This window comes from Halichoeres trimaculatus, unplaced genomic scaffold (genome assembly GCF_033239565.1).
Source record: "Halichoeres trimaculatus isolate MK-OKI-2021-1 unplaced genomic scaffold, fHalTri1.1 fHalTri1_scaffold_20, whole genome shotgun sequence".
NCBI classification, from domain to species: domain Eukaryota; kingdom Metazoa; phylum Chordata; class Actinopteri; order Labriformes; family Labridae; genus Halichoeres; species Halichoeres trimaculatus.
Window position 1 is genome coordinate 16,620,791 of NW_027437198.1, and position 16,834 is coordinate 16,637,624.

General features: G+C 41.2%; 1 protein-coding gene across 2 annotated transcripts in view; it reads right to left on the bottom strand.

Annotated features, from left to right (window-relative positions):
• Positions 1 to 965: 965 nt before the first annotated feature.
• Positions 966 to 16,834, bottom strand: part of LOC141809464 (protein shisa-8) — an 88,354-nt gene continuing 72,485 nt past the window's right edge. For both annotated transcript variants that reach the window (XM_074696501.1, XM_074696499.1), the window contains exons 4-5: positions 12,795 to 12,911; positions 966 to 7,399 (exon numbers count right to left, since the gene is read on the bottom strand). In XM_074696501.1, the coding sequence (XP_074552602.1) occupies positions 6,900 to 7,399; positions 12,795 to 12,911 (617 nt within the window). In that variant the 3' untranslated portion in view covers positions 966 to 6,899. The remainder of the gene's footprint in view (positions 7,400 to 12,794; positions 12,912 to 16,834) is intronic.

The following is a 16,834-nucleotide window of genomic DNA, read 5'->3' on the forward strand; positions in this document are numbered from 1 at the left end:
TTCATGAGGCGTCTGCTGTTGCTGTCTTGCCCTCTCAGTAATGGATTTTTCTGTGTCAGGTTGTTAAACATCAGCAAAAAATAGTGAGGCCAGGCTTATGTTTCAAAATATTTGCTGCCATTACATAGCTGTGCAGAACTAAAGTTTTAATTCATGGGAAACCTTGTAGCAATTTTATGTTTATTTTCTACTTTTTAGAATACACAAAACGGTGTTCCACAAGGCTCCATATTGGGTCCTTTTTTGTTTCGTTTTTTTGTCCCCTTTATTAATGTTAAAATGTGACTGTCTCAAAGCAGATTTTTTGCTGATACCATTTTCTTAACTCCTTCACAACACAGGAAGTTAAAAATATACAAGCTGCTTTAATGCTGTCAAAGAACATCTTTGTGAAGTAACTACAAAAACTGAGGGGCTAACTGAGTTTGTAAAAAAATAGTGACAGAGCAACTTGCTATTCTCTCTTTATTAGGGTTGCAAAATTCCAGGAATTTTTTTAAGCCAGAAACTTCCCACAGGAATTTATGGGAGTTAACTGGGAATTCATAATGAGTAACTATTACATAGCGAGGGTGCGTATATTGTAGCATAATTTTGGCAAAAACAACCAGATCTATTGCAAGCTTACTTAAATACCTATGCTATTGCTTGGCTATTAAGGCCACAGCACAAGATCATTAAAGGCACCACCTGAGGACAACATAAAGTGAAGTAAGTTTTGATAACACAATTCAGAATATTTCAAAATTTCCAGAACTTAATTTCCTCTGGAAATTTCTGGAAATTTTCCACCCCTTTGCAACTACACTCTTAATAGTTTTGTTTGTGGTTTAATAAAAATCTGAAGTGGAATATAATGAACTTGAGGGTTGCCCAAACTAGTTAGCTTACCTTGATAGCTTGTTTTTAACAATCTGAAATAAAAAAAAGCCACTGAACCATTTTCTAATCAACAACCACACGCCTTATTTCTTGAAAGATTTATTCAAACAGGACACATGGGCCAACTTCATATGAGTGCCTTTAGACATTTCAGTAAGTCAGTCAAAATTGTATGTATAGAGCATATTGAATGCATGAAAATTCATTTAGTATCCCTTCACCCTTTAACAAAAAGAGAGAAATTTGCCTCAAGTTACAGAGTGACGTTAGATCGCCCAGTCTGCTTTTAAGTCTATAAAAAGCCCTTATATAAGCTGAGTAGTCAACAAATTTCACAGCAGACAAGTGGTACAGCATACATATATACACAAGTAGTACATAGCAATCCAAGGCAGCCTATTGCTGCCTGTTAAAAATTATCATGAAACAAAGCATGACTTTTTTTTTTTTTTCAATTTTCTGCAGATGCAAAAGCTTTACAATAAAATCTTTCTCTCGTCTTTCAGCTAACGTCGGCAAAGCACTTGGATACAATGCAATATCTTTTAACATTAAATACATGAGTGCATGTATACCTTACAATGTAACTCAAAAGATCACAAGCTTTAAACAGTTGACATCCTCTGGTGGTACAAGAAGTTAAACGGGGTTTGAAGCAGCCATGACTGTAAAATCTTGGAGCACTTCCTGTTGGTCAAAGAAACTTTTTGTTTGTTTGTTTTTGACAGAAAAAACACAGTACAAAAAACAAACCGACAGAAAAACAAAGAACTGAACCATACACCATAATCTATATACTGCTAGGGATCACAGAGCCCAAGTATGTCTACCAGGTTGCATCCAGATAACCTGCGGTAGAATACTTGTTTCTTTTATAGAGAAGAAGTTTTACAAACAACAGTCAGTTAGCTCGGAGTCGAGCGAGTGATGCCATAGTCTGTCGTTAATCAGGGGAGATTGAGTAAACGCACGCTAAGCTGATGATCCAAAACAGTCTTAGCATTCGCCCTGTTTTTGGATGTTGAAGCATCAGTTAGGTGTACTCAGTTTCTCCTGATTCAAGGCTTTTGGTCCTGCTTTTACCACAAAGTTGTGGATATTTGTATGAAAGATATAATTAGTGAGACACCTCTGAAGCTCTGTCATGTCAGTTTGTGAGTGTGTGTGTATGTGTGTGTTTGTGCGAGTGTATTTACACTGTTTTAGAGGCAAAAACTCAGGCTCGACAGAGTCTAGTTTCGTGTTCACCAGCAGTCTGTTTTTAGGCGGTGTCTGCCTGAAGGGAGTCAGAGAAGTCCATCCAGCATGTAAGAAAAAAAAATACTCCATCCAGGACGCAGGAAGCCCACACTGACAGAGTCCTCCAGCACAGCAGCATGATTGTGTCTTGTGATGTGACACCTCATATGCAGATGATGGAGAGTGAGCCGTTCACAGTGCTGCTGAGCCACACCAGCTGTGACGCTCTGAGGATAGTTGAGAGGAAATTGTTTGTGAGTTTGCTGGTGGCCTGTCCTCAGGCTCTGTTTGTCCCAAAGGACTAACCGTAGACTCCCATCTTTTAATTGTACATCCCGGAGCTAGTGTTACCCTCGTGTTCACCTCCAGTGCTGCAAGAGTATGAAAGACTCAACCCCAACATTAACAAGGTTGTGCAATTCAGAATAATTCAGCTACACGATGCTTTCGAAAGCTGCTCATCAGAGAGGGAAAGAAATCAAATACAGAAACAACCATTACGTTAACAGTGGTGTCCATGCAACTCTGCTCTCTGTTCGCTCTCATCTCCTGCCTCCTGCAGAGCCCATCCTTTAGCTCAGCTCTCCCTTTGGTTCTAACAGCCACAACCCTCATTAGCAGCCACCCCCAAACTCGAGAGGAGGACGCCCTGTCGACCAATAAAGAGATAAGAAGAGGGTGAGGACTGTCAGGAGCTTATTGCTTTACGTATATTGCTTGTTTACTTGCCGTCGGTCCAAGTTTGTCCTCGACCTCTAATGCTTTATGAGTGATTAAGGGCGGACCTCAGAGAAAACATTTTGGAAGGGCTTTAAGAGGCCGGAAAACTTCTCACATGACGTGACCCAGTTGGAGTCACAGTGACAGGGAGGAGACGAAGAGGAACCTGCTGCAGCTTGCTGCCTCTCACTCTGTGCGGCGCAAAGCGAAGCATAAGCACAGATGTGTTTGATGCATATTCACATCATGCATATCCCATTGATGCTTTTGTATTTATGATCCCCCTTCCGAGCTGATCCCTTATTACAAAAAGCGTGCCAGCAGCTCCCAGCAGCTTGCCTTACAGGTTTTTCACATCTTGGAGAGGTAAAGTGGTGAAACCCTTGGAGCATTACAAACAAGCATTATGTTGCTAATTTATTCGCTCTCGTTAAAGTTTAACGCTGGCATTCACTTTTATTTGCTTGTGCAGGCTTGCTGCTCCATGAAATTGAGATGCAAATTGGGGAATCTGGTTGACATTTTTTAACTGGAGGAAAAAAAAACCCTGAAAAATTAAAATTCATTTAATGCAAAATCCACTTGGTGCATTTTTCAGGTAGTCTGGTTGGCGCTAACAGCTCTCAAGATGTGAATTATATATCTTGAACCATCTGGTCATTAACGCCCCAGTCTGTGTCTGCTGGAGCTTGTTTTTGTCTGGGTCCTTTTGAGCATGATCATGAGCAAGATGGTGCTCCAGCCTCACTGTGACTGACTCTGTCATTAATTCTACTTCACTCTCTGCACACACACATGCTACAGTAAGAGGACCCAACAGCTCGGAGCACTGGGTACAGCACAGCAGACGAGAGCTTTCTGTTCATCGCTCAAACCTCCATGGACGTGGATGCACAGAGGGAGGTCGGGAAGAAGAGACGCTTCAAAAGAGAAATTAAAAGAGCGAGAGTGACACGAGGAAGACAGGAAGTGAGAGAGAGGAAGTGCTGCAAGAACAGGCTAGAAAATCAACCTACAAATACCGGCATGCACAGAAACTTTCCTGCCAATAAGTTTCTCCAAATATGAAATCATGGAGCAGATCTACCCTTACACTTTCATCCTGCAGAGGACTTATTGATATGAGTCTGTCTGTCACTGCTAATGCTCTCCTTCGCTGTCTCCCTGGAGGACTCTACTTTATATATTATTCAGTCAATATTCCCTGACATCTTGGCATCCTTGGTCATCGAGGTAAACCTCTGGCAGACGATTCTTGTCACTCTGAAGGAAGTATGAGGAACTGACTGATCATTCATAGATTTAAGACAAGCAGGGAAGCGTCTGGACTTTATCAATGAAGCTTTGATTTCCCTTAAGGGTTGGATCGCTGCCCCATACACAGAGGCTCTAGATATCTTGAGTTTGCTGGGGTAGGCACCCTAGGGCATGGGTGCCATAGTTGGCAACTGAGGCTATTTATGCTGGCATACAGAGAACAATTACAGTGAGGCAGAGGACAAAATAAATCCAATAGATAAATAATAAAAGTATCGTGTTGTACTCTATACAACACTTCACAAGAAATTGAGCACATTTTAAATTTCCTTACATAAAAATTTAATATATAACCTTAAATGATAAATTTAAATCATGACAACACAAGTGCCCGAATGTGGCTTGCATGTGCATCACCGCAAATCTCTTGGGAGGGTAGTCGGCTAGCTTGCAATCCCATCCATTTAGCAGCGTTATCAAGGGAAACAAATCAAGATCCAGTCGTTCTTTCCAACACAGCTGGACAACAGAGTATGAATTTATTGCCAGAGATTGCCAGAGATTGCTGGAGGTAGCGATATGCACCCTTTGCTGTGAAAGTGTGCTGCGTCTTTTTGAGACCAAACACAAAAACAGGGTTAGCACAATATGCGAAACAGAGCAACACATTCAAAACTTTGGAGGTTATACCTTTTCTCACTGCACAGCTAAGCATGGAAAACCATTCAAGGAGACTTTCCTGTTGACTGTCGTTTTCCTGAAAGAGGTAAGTATTGACACTTTGGGCATAGGTGTATATTAAAGTGGCTTGAGTCATGGAAAAGGTTGCCTACCCCTGGGTTAAACCATAAAATCTTGAAGAAAGACCATTAATTGTAGAGATTTAAATCTGCTGCTTCATCTCCTTTACTCTCTGCAGGCTCTTGTCATACATGCTAGGGTTCAAACGTCTTGCAGTAAGTAGCATTCATTCACTATTTGGCTCGGTCATGTGGTTTTTCTGCCTGGAAACAGCATCCCACCGCTCTGTCCCCCCCCCTGACTTCAGCCCAAAAACTGCATGATGCTGCAAACAAAAGAGACAGAATATATGTCCCCACCAATTTAAACCAAAAATATTCAACCTTGCACTGAGCCGAGCGTGTCTGTTTGATGAGGTTCCACCACCTGTCCCATGCACAATAGCATGTGCCAGGCATATGCACTGCGGCAGAGCTGGTGTCCTCATGATAACAAATGAAGGTGAATTCAATCAGTGAGTCAGCACGGTTGTTGGACTCTTCGGTGCGGGGGGAAGAGGAGGTGTGGAGGCGAGAGATTTTGGGAGCTACAAGTGAAATTTAATTTGTTGACTGATGCCTGGAACATTGGCGCTGGATGATTGTTATAATTAAATCCCGACCTTAATACCGGCATCTTAAGCCCCATCTGACAAATTTGCAAAAGCAACCTCAGCCTAAGTTTTCTGAAAGCCTCAGTTCAGAGTCTGACAAAAAAATCCACCTTGAACATTCAATATGGCCGACTTTTATCTAGCGTTAATCATACCGTACAGAGGTCAAGTTTTACAGGTTTCAGCTTCTCCGTTTCCTCACCTGTTTGTGCTGCATCTGTAAACACAATAACTTGTTTGCAGCTGTTGGTTTGCATGCTGGGAAATGTGTTTTCACTTACTTTACTAATGCTAACCCCTACAATGAAATATCTTTGCAAACATCTGCATCTATTGCTTTACGTAAGCGGACTGGATCTTTGAGAACGCACATGCTGAATATGACCCTTTATTTATTTAAATACCTGAAATAATGTGCAGCTTTAAACAAATCTAAGGTAGAGCAGAGACTGCAGTGACTTTGACTATCCATTCTAAATGCATTGACGGCTTCTGAACACATCCTCTGATTCTTCAACATCCAGAGCAACACAAGACAAGGTGACTGAAACAAGCAGCTTGACAAACCATTACAAATACCAAAGAGGGGAGCCTGCTCGTTTGCTTCCTCCCCAGTTTCTGAGGATCAGTGTGAGACGAGACGCAAGTGTTTGTCTACTTGTGTGCCAGTGGGGGTTGCCTGTGGTCTCTGACACTGCTGAGGGAGCCTTCTGTAGTTTTTGACAAGTGTGAAGCGTGTGTGCGTACACGGTTGAGATCCTTCTCTTCTCATTTGCCCCTGGAATGAGATGAACAACCACCCTCCACCCCCCAACACGCCCTCCTCTCTGCTATGAATTGCAAGGCTTATATCTCACTCTGTGCAGGGGCTGCAGGGCAATGGGAGCTGACAACACAATAGCATTGTCTCTGCTGATGGGGAGCCGAAGTCTTGGGGGAAACAGTCCCCCTCCAGCCTCTCGCCCACAAGAAGCAGACAGAAAGGGTCCAGGCTGCTTTTTGGGGTAACTTGTGAGTGTGGAATCAGAACATTTGTGCATGGTGTGGTGGTGCTACAGAGCAGTGCAGAGTGTCATTGAGGTGCAAAGGAGAAGGAGAGATCTGTGCCAACACACCGAGAGGCCTCTCAATTATTTAGAAGAGCCGTCTGGTTCAAAGAGTCACAGCCGACACCTGCTGCTCCACCTTCACAGCTTATCTTCCGCTGCTGTTTTCATCCAGTGGATTTTAAAAGTACACAAATATCACTCGTAGAAGAAGTGTGTCAATGATGAGGAAAATGCACAGGTGAAAAAAATTAGATTATACACGATATTTGCCTGCTGCTCCCTTCTCGCCATCAAGGCTTTGGATATATGAGATATCTGAGCACGACATCGCTTGGTTTCCTTCACTTTCGTGACCACGTTCAGACAGTGACCTCTGTCTTGCTGTTGGTCGGAAGTCCCTTGTGCTTCGGGTGCATGTGCGGCGAGTGACTGTAGGCCAGTGGCTGCGAGAACAGCTCGGGCAGCGTCTCGATGCTAAACTGCCTCTTGTTGGAGTACGCCTGGCGCCGGCTGTTCTGCTGGTGCAGCGGCTGGTGCTGCTGCTGCTGGATGGGATGGTGCTGTGGCTGCGCCTGCAGAGCCATGTGGGTGGCCACCGGGTGCTGGATGTGGCTCTTGCTGGGGTCCCACGCTTTGAAGGCTGAGCTGGATGTGAGCGGGTGGGTGTTGGTCTTGGAGATCTTGGGTTTGGGGATCTGGGAGGTGTTGATGGTGATGGCCAAAGGAGCATGGATGTCAGGTGGTGGGAGGAAGGGTTTGTCCTTTGGGTGGAAGTTGATTGGCTGGAAAGTGGGCGGGGACTGACGGTGTGTATAATCCACCATTGGGTAGCTCTTGTAGTAGTCTCTTGGAGTCGTGTCTGGATAGAAGGTGAGAAAGAAAGGAAGGAAAGTGGTTAAAGTTTTTCTGTGAAACATTCACCTGCTCACAAACCAACATCCCCACACATTCAGAGGGAGTCTGTTGGGTCAACATCTAGAAAACTGTACAATCCTGCAACCAGGTTCATGACTTGATTTAAAGCTTGTGGTCGTATCATGACACCACTCTGTAAGAAGAAACACCAGCAGCAGCAGCAGCAGAGAGACAGAAAATCGAGAAGATTGCTCGGGGATCGTGTCGGGTAAAACGGGAGATTTGTAGAGAATAAAAATAGAGCGCGTCCGGCGTGTCGACTCAGATTAGCACAAACTCTCTGAGTGGAACTCTACTCTGCTGTTTGGTCATCACCCTGTCCTCCCCCCAGCCTCTACCTCTCTGTATGACTCAGCCCTGAAGACACTAACAACCTTGTTTGCAGCTTTTTCTCCTGGAGGAAAATGAGGGACTTTATCTCCTTTGTTTCATGCTTTTTCTTCATTAAATTAAAGAACTCGTTCATCCTGATATCTTACATCTGTTTCCTTTATTATCACAGTTCACAGCTTCTATTTGCTTGAAGTACTTGTTTATAATCAAGTGTGTTTGTGTTTGTCTGCGTGTCTGATATGATCATACAGTCCCAGCAGGAGGGCACAAATAAGATTATGTCAAAGCAGATGAAGCTGCAGGTACGTTTAATCTCCTGTAATGAAGGTTTGTGAATGGAGCTGGATAAAGGTTGGATTTATGATTGTGTGACAGAGACGAGAGGAAACCAAGTGTAGTGGTGTAGTCTTTGCTTGTGAAAGCCTTGTCATTGCATTTTATGCTTTCACTCCCTGGATTCTTGACTTCGTCTTCTTGTTACAGATTCAGGATGATAGCTCTTTGTGTACATCATTAAAATTCTTCAGCTGTATCCCTGATTTATCCTGTTTGCGGGAGTCTTTGGACAGTATTGAGATAAACACTGTGAACAGAAGCTGTTCATTGTCTGGCTGAAACTCAAACTGCAAATTTATCACTTTAAAGGCTTGTTTTCCTCCTGCTTTCATCCCTGATATATTCTCACCGGCTAAACTGACTGAAACCAGTGTTTCCTGCTAACGCTCTCAGCCTGCAGGAGTGGTTTCATTTTCACACACTTTAGTAGGTGTCCAACACTACAACCGTTCAGTAATTGCTTATTGAACACTTCAATTTAGGGTCTATTGTGTAACTGAAGGGAGCTTCAACAGCAGCTCTTAAGGAGAGAAACAGAGTCAACAGAAGTCATCTGCCTCCTCAGGCTAATGCCCCAAGTGGATTAAATACTATCCTACTGCAATTCAGAATGAATAATCCATCCTAACATTACATATCTGCCTTTACGAACAAGTTTTTAATACATTGAAACTTAAAGGTTTATAAAGTATCCCTCAGACCTGCAGAAACTGGCGATTGAGAACGCAGGGTGGGTGCAGGAAACTCTCTTGCTTTCATTAAAATTTTGCAAAATGATGCAAAACATGTCGAGGATTAGCACATTTGTATGTTTGCACATCTACAATTGCTCCTATGGATTTAACCTACATATTCGTGCACATGTGCACTGTGCAGGGGCCAAGCATCCTGCAACAAAGAGCACATTAACATACCGTCTCTGCAAACAGAATAAGCTGCTTGATGTGTCGTATCATGTGGTTCCGGAGGCTTGCACTCACTGCCTGTTCCTCATGATAATGACGATCACATGTTTGAGAGGCTTTCAGTGACAGACTGAGTGCTGAGGAAACCTGGACTTTACTGTGTGTGCAGGATTTTGTAGAAGCTCTTAGTTATGTCTGTCTTTCCATTATGGAATAAAATTCTGCGTCTGAAGCCACAGCAGCAGAAAATTTGGCTTAAATCTCTCGTCTGGGCAGGAAAATCTGGGCCGACTTTGATACAATGAATTTAACACGCCCCTCTTTCCCTCAACAACTGCTGCTGCCGTCCATTCGAGTGTTTCCACACATGTTGCCAGCAGGAGCACCTGACGGTAGGCTCCTCTGTGACAGCATTGTCTGCTTTCCTCTCCGTTACACAAACTTTCCATCTGCTCATGCTGTTTCACTCTCTATTTTTTTTAATTTGTCTTTAAAAACAGGACACAGCTTATTTGCTCCATCCAGCAGTCTGACATAAGCCCTGATGTCCCAACCTTAGTGAGGGCAAAATGTCCACATAGTTTGGCCTTAAATTTCATAGAAGCTTGATCATCCAAGTCAGAATTAAAGAGTTCCTTTTCGTTACTATAAATATTCAATGGTATAAAGGTGCAGCAGAGTTTAGGAGGCTAAAATGAAAAAGTTGTAATGGGATAACAGCCTGCAGTAGAACTCAACATCCTGTAAGGGTTCCCAACAAAAGTATGCACAGTTTCCTGCTCAAAAAAATACCAGAGTGCTTCATCTTTTATACCCCCAACATCCAAAGCATGCATGCTCAGGAAATAGCAAGTTTATCATCATTTTGTGACCCAAAGCGCACACAGAAAAATCTAGCAACTGCAAAAATAGCAAGTGTTTAATTTGTACTTTCAGAAACACAAGGATGTCCATGGAAACTTTTTCTGATTTCATGAAAAGAACAACCATTTCAATTACTGAATGTGCTTTAAGATGTTTAATCTCAAATGATAAGGTCTAGGCTTTAAAAGTGCTTTTCAAAATATAAGGCACACCTCCCCCAGAGGGCGCCAAAGAGTTCCAGGGGAGGAACAAGAATTGGCACAAAAACATAGCACAAAAAAAGGAAAGTATGATCACCAGTGTGCCATGTTTACGACAACATTTTTCCTGACTCTCCGTCAGCTATACGGATCGGCCCATCTCTTTGTGTGCACTCAAGTGTTTGTGTTTGTGTGTATGCATTGGGGGCAAACTCTGCCATGTTTGAAACTGAGAGCACACAACTACAGGACACACACATTCACACATACACATGCATGTGAACATATGAAACCAGCCAACTGACGTATGGTTAAATCTTCTTCTCAAGACACACACCCAAATTTTGAAGCTGAGGCTTTCAGGGGTCTTTTGTGTCAATCAAGGGGTCTCAGACCCTCCTATTTTGCTCTGCAATGACGATGTATATCTTAAGCTGGGCTTTTCCTTGACCAGAAACTCCAAGGCCACAATGTGTGGTTTGTTGACTGTGAATTAGTAACCTGCTATAAATGAAAAATCTATTCTTAACAGTCAGCTTAAGAAGACTTTTGTAGGTGCTAAGATCAGCTCTATATATGATTTATGCGTAATTACCTCTGCCAAGGTGGTTTATTGTTTTGGGAGTTTGTCTGTTTGTCTTGAACAGGTTGTCTTATGAAAGGATCTTCATGACATTTTTCAGAAATTATTTAAAATGGCATAAGTGATCAAATTTTGAAGGTGATCCAGTTCACCATCTGGATCCAGGATTTTTATTTAAAGGATTCTTTATCATTGTGTGATAGAACTGTTTCCACCATTTGTGTTTATTACTCCCCGATAAATGGTCGGATTGCTTTGCAAAACAAAACAAGACAAGGTCACCATAATTTCTGACAGATGTAAAAGTACGATCCAGATCCTGGCAATATTCTGGATACTAAGATCTGGAATATGAAATATGTACTGGGTTATCATAATTTTCAACACTGTCAGGTAACAAATTATCGTACAAACCTGCAACCAACACCTAATTGTAGCAGACAGTCTGCAGAAAGGAAGTATAACATTAAAGTAGGACTGAAGTGTTGCGTGAGAACCACTACATGCTTGGCGTATGTCAGCCCTCTGAGTGCTTTTCTAGTTGAATTATGTTTTGGTTATTGCATTTTGATTGAACTTTTATTCTTTGTTGCCATAGTGGCCATGCTTTCTTTCCTGGCTAGAGAGCTGTCATGTTTTCTTATTTAAATATTTGATGTTAATTTAAAATTAATAATGAATGCACAAATAGGCATTGACCCAAATTCATCTAAATCTTACCCATTTGCACTAAAATGTGGAAGACTGCATTAGGATGGATGTTCAGGATAAATACTCAAATGTTTCATGGTAGAAACTCAGAGAATATTATTCATTTTTTTATTGTTAGCACTCTGAAGGGAGGCTCACTGCTTTACACTTTTAGACCCCTGCGCTAAAAGTATTCCCCTGCATCCTCTCACTCTCACTTTACCTGTCTTCAATTAATGAAGATAAAGATATCAGAGCTACTTGTGCCAAACTCCTGCTGCTCCTGGCACAAGTTGGACCAACACACCACTCTGACCTGTGTGACCCATCCTCCTTCCTGTATCTTAATCCTGTTTACCTGACTTGTGCTTAAAGCTTGCTCACTCTGCTCCACCTTTTGTTTCTTGTATTGTAGAGAAAACAAACAGATGTGAATTCTGTAATTTAAACTGTATTATAAAGATGTAAATGCAGCTTGGTCCAGCTTCATGCTGGTTCAGTGTGAGCATGGTCAGCAGATCCTCTCCAAAGTGCTGCATGTCCTTGCCATGACTTTGTCCACACAGTCAGGACTCACAGGCTTATTTTCTTTTTCATCCAGCGAGAGAAGAGGAGAGCATGTTTGAGAAGATGAGTGGATTTTGGATTCATCAAACTCTACCCTGTCACGCTTTGAGAGATGACTAACCCACCCACAACACCAGATTTAATTACTGTAATGTGTGGTTTGCACAATACAGGGGTGACAGTTTGGCCTGGTGGTTAAGTCCAAAGAAAAATGGTTTCGAAAGAAGAACTACACAACTTAAGTCAAGCTAAACCCTGGCACAACTTTACTATCTTGGAACCAATCTCATTCCTCTTTTTTTGTTACTTAATACCAGATAATCTGTCTTCCACTGAAGCATCCAACAGATACTCAAGGGCCCCGTTAATAGTTTTTCCACCTGCTTTACACACCCCTGTGTTTTGTTGTGTTTTTAATTGGGTCCCAGTATCAGATTATTCACATGAGTGGAAACATGGCTTTGCTGTTGGGTTGTTATTACTTCTTTATCATGGCTGCTGTGATCTCATGTGATGTATATAAAAAAGCAGCTATAGCACTCAGACATGAATCATGAATCAGCGTGATCAGATGAGTCAGACTCTGATTCATTATCCTAATGGGTGCTTGCTCTCCTTTAACCCATTTCCCGCTCACTGTGTGAGACGTTTAGAATCCATCATCATCCTGGTTAGGGTTTGTTTACACCGTATGCTGTTTACCCTCACTTGACTCTGCAGTTGGCCTGCTCTGTTTACCGGCCTCGTTATACCACATCATCAGCCACTTCTACATGCTCACACACAGCAGCAGCAGCCGTAAAGGTGTGTGTATGTATGTGTGCGCTTGGTGTCTGTGTGTTTGTGTGTGGTTGTACTCACCGACAGCCTTCAGGGAGGTGTACTTGTTAAAGCCAATTCCCAGGTTGTTATGAGGGTGAGACAAGGCCATAGCAGGACCCAGGGGCGACAGGGCTGCGTTGTTCAAATGGTTATGATCTGAAGGAGAGAGAAAGAGAAGGAGCACATGAGCCCGCAAAATAAAGTCAAAAAGCAGCTATAAAATGTTTTTATGAGTACATTTAAATCACATTACTGCAAGTTCTCCATAACTCTAAGACATTGGTCACATTTCAAGACTTATTTAAACCAATGTTTAAGATTTCGTTCTCTTTCCACGATGTGATGTAACATACTTACTATGCTTCGGAGACTGGATAGAAATGATTAGCGGAGAATCACATTTTTATTTTTTCAGCTTTTATTACATAATGCCTCTGCTTAAAATTAATATATTCATGAAACCTTTTAGATGTGCAGATTATCCAGGCCTGAAGCAAGTGTTACTTAATATAGGCGTACTGGCCTGGAAGCAAAACAACAAACAGTACACAAACCTGTGATATAAAGATAGTTTAAAAATATACAATATTTTGAGTAAAGTGATGCATAAAGAATAAGAAAAATGTGCCAAACAATCAGTATTTTTATTTCTAGCACATTTGTTGACCATCCTATGTGGCTCCAGGCAACACATTTAGATTATTTACACTGCGGCCATTTTTTCCGATGTCACAACCATGTTAAAAAAGCTGTATTTAGGTGTGTAAGTCATATAAATGTCAAAAATGGGACACAATTATTCTCTTCTCAAAAAATAAGAAGTAAGTAAGTAAATAAGAATCTGGAGGAGCAATGAGCTTCATTTCACGGCTAAACGACACACCTGCTAAATCCTAAGCTGACATCAGCATCGTTAGCATTCAACCACTTCCTAGCTGACAGCTAACTACAAGCTAGTGCTGTCTAGAGTTTATGCTGTTCCTTAATGTTCACAATTAGCCACTCATTAGCTAACCGTAGTTTGAGCTAAGTTGTTGCTAAAACCATTTCCAAGCTAATAACATATTAGCTCATATTTATTTCTGTAAGATTTAATTAGTTTAATTTAGACAATGAAACAAACACTGAGTAACTAGCTAGCACTGCAAGCTAGAAAGTACACACCAGGGAGTATACACACTACTACACTAGGGAGTACAAATACCCTTTGTTTGCATCCAATTTTGTGTGTAAAAAAGCCATTTGTTAGCCATTTCTTTGTTAGCACTTACTCTCTCCCTGAACTAGTTGTTAAAATCATGTTGGCAAGAAATTGAAGCATTGCCTGTAAATTACAAATACTACTGAATGCAGTCACAGCTGAGCTGATGGATAGATGCGAGGTGCTAGGTGCTACTGTTAAGTTTGCCGAGAGTGAAACAGTTAGCCAGCTTGATGTTAGCTAGGAACATTTTTATACCACAGCATCAAAAGTATATGAGACTGAGTCTCTTAACTGTGGTCATTGTAGTTAGTAAATGGTAAGATGCTATCATTAGCTGTTGAGAGTGTGAGATAGGGCCGTTTTCACTATACGTGTACATAACTCCATGATAAATGGTCGAATTGTTTTGCAAAACAATACAAGACAAGGTCACCATAATTTGATGACAGATGTAAAAGTAGGATCCTGATCCTGGCAATATTCTGGACACTGAGATCCAGAATATAAAATGTGTTCTTGGTCGTCATAATTTTCAACACTGTCAGGTAACAAATTATTGTACAAACCTGCAACTAACACTGAATTGTAGCAGACAGTCTGCTGAAAGGGGGTATAACATTAAAGTAGGACTAAAGTGTTGCGTAACAATCACAATATGCTTGGCGGAGGTCAGCGCTCTCTGAGTGCTTTTCTAGTATTCTGTAGTTATTCAAGACAAGGGCAATGATGATATTGCTACAAATAAAGAGGGTAGCTTCTATCAAACCAATGTTACTAATGTTTGAAATATGTCATATTGTATCTTGAACCTAGAATCCCCTTAAACAGGTAGTCACACTTTTTAACAGTCATTACACTTAAAAAAGTTTTAGATGACATCCAACAGGGTTGAACTATTTCTTTCTTTCTTTCTTTCTTTCTTTCTTTCTTTCTTTCTTTCTTTCTTTCTTTCTTTCTTTCTTTCTTTCTTTCTTTCTCTTACACCTACATGCCCACACATGCATAAACAAGCACTCTAACTCGCCACCCGTTGCCACCAACCCCGCAATGACTGAGACGCATCACTGGGAAGGAAGCGAGGGGGAAACAGGAGAGCAAGAGATGTGGCAGCAGCACCGAGTGATTGAATTAGAAATAGAACTTCACTTCCCCGTGTAATTGATATGCAGTGATGTCACGCTGTGTGCGACGGGGACCACGGAGAGGCACAACTGTGTGTTGTAATTTAATGTGTGTGTAAAATAGAGGTTGCTGTGGTCTTATGTGAGCTGCTGTTACCACCTGCTTTCCACACCAAATCTTTTCTCAAGGCCTCATAAAATAAAAGTTTGAAGGTGAGAATAATAAACAAAACATCCCAAACTGCCCAGGGTTTTAGAAGAATCTTTCAAGTGGTTACTTAACATTGGAAGAAAAAAGCTTGCTCTTTAAGTGTCCTATATTCGAATGCAGTGTTCTCAAGCTTTCTTCTAGTGAGCCAACAACAGTGGAAATAATGAGGCAGACTCAGAGAGAGATGGAGTGAAAAACAGAAAGATAGAGGGAGTGAGAGTTGAAGGCAGAGATGCCAGCAGGGGGAAAAAAAAATCAACTAATTGATGGAAAGATCCCTGGCTGGTCTCCAGTTTGACCACGGGGCTGTTCCTGGCCACCAGAGAGCCAAGAGAGAGAGAGAGAGGGAGAGACATCCAGAGAAAATAATGTAGTAATGTGCACACCATTTGATCTATTTTTCTCTTTGATTAAAAATCTGGAACATCAGGCTACACTGTACTTAAAAGCATCATGTTAAGAAAGTGTGGGTGGCATTAGGAATGTCTTGGACACAAACGCTTGGGTTATTCTTTTCATATTATTCAACCAATATTATTTTTAGATCTTCCCCACAGTCAATCCAACAGTTAAGGAGTATAGAACAAGCTAGCTTGGTAGCTTCACAAAAAAATAAATAAATAAATGTGGTGGTAAAGGAGGCTTATACATTTTATAAGGACCTGTGTCCACTGGCAGCGTTTTTCTTGTTGGTAGTGCACATGACCTGAATTTCTGAGCAACAACTGTCAGAAGTTGTGTCATGGCATTAGAACCAGACACTAGACTTGGAATAAATAAAAAAAGTGTGGCTAGTTTCATCTTTATATGAACCTTGATCTCCTTTACTGTCAAAGTTTACAAGAGATCAGAATTTAAGTACCTTCTTAATTTTCTTTGGCAGGTGATAAAGAAGCAGTGTTGGGTAAATTACTTTAAAAAAAGATGTGTCATTTTTATGTTACTTTAAAAAAGGTGATTGAATTAGTAAAGCAATTACCCTTTCATAAATGTAATTAGTTACCAGGAAAAGTGATTTCATATTACTTTTTTGAAAAACCTTTAAATAAGTAAAAGAATTAGGCATTTTTGTGGTGCGTTAAAGTTTGTAACAACACTACCCACGTACCTGAAGACTAGAACTGATTGACCTACCATGGAATTGTGCTCCACCTTTAGCCAATCAAAATCACTTATGTTATTCCTAATACTGCGAGGAAGGGATATTGAGGAACTGCAGTGGTGGTTTAACTCAAGTCCAGTGACTGAAAAACAGCTTTGTTTTGTTTAAAACACAGAGCTGGAGATACTGACGCTGCTTTGGTTTGTATAAAAAAAATCTGCCACCAGTGGACAGTGGTTTAAAACTTGTAAAATTAATAATACTTTTTTACGTGACATAGATATTTAATTCATTATTAATAGGGATGGCTGAGTACCTATTATTAGTAGCAATATTGAGCTGATACTGGTCTTATTTCAAGGTTTCGGGTACTCATGAAGGCTGCCAATTCCGACAGCCAATACTCAAGGCAAAAAACTCTCATGTCAAGTTAGTCCTCCT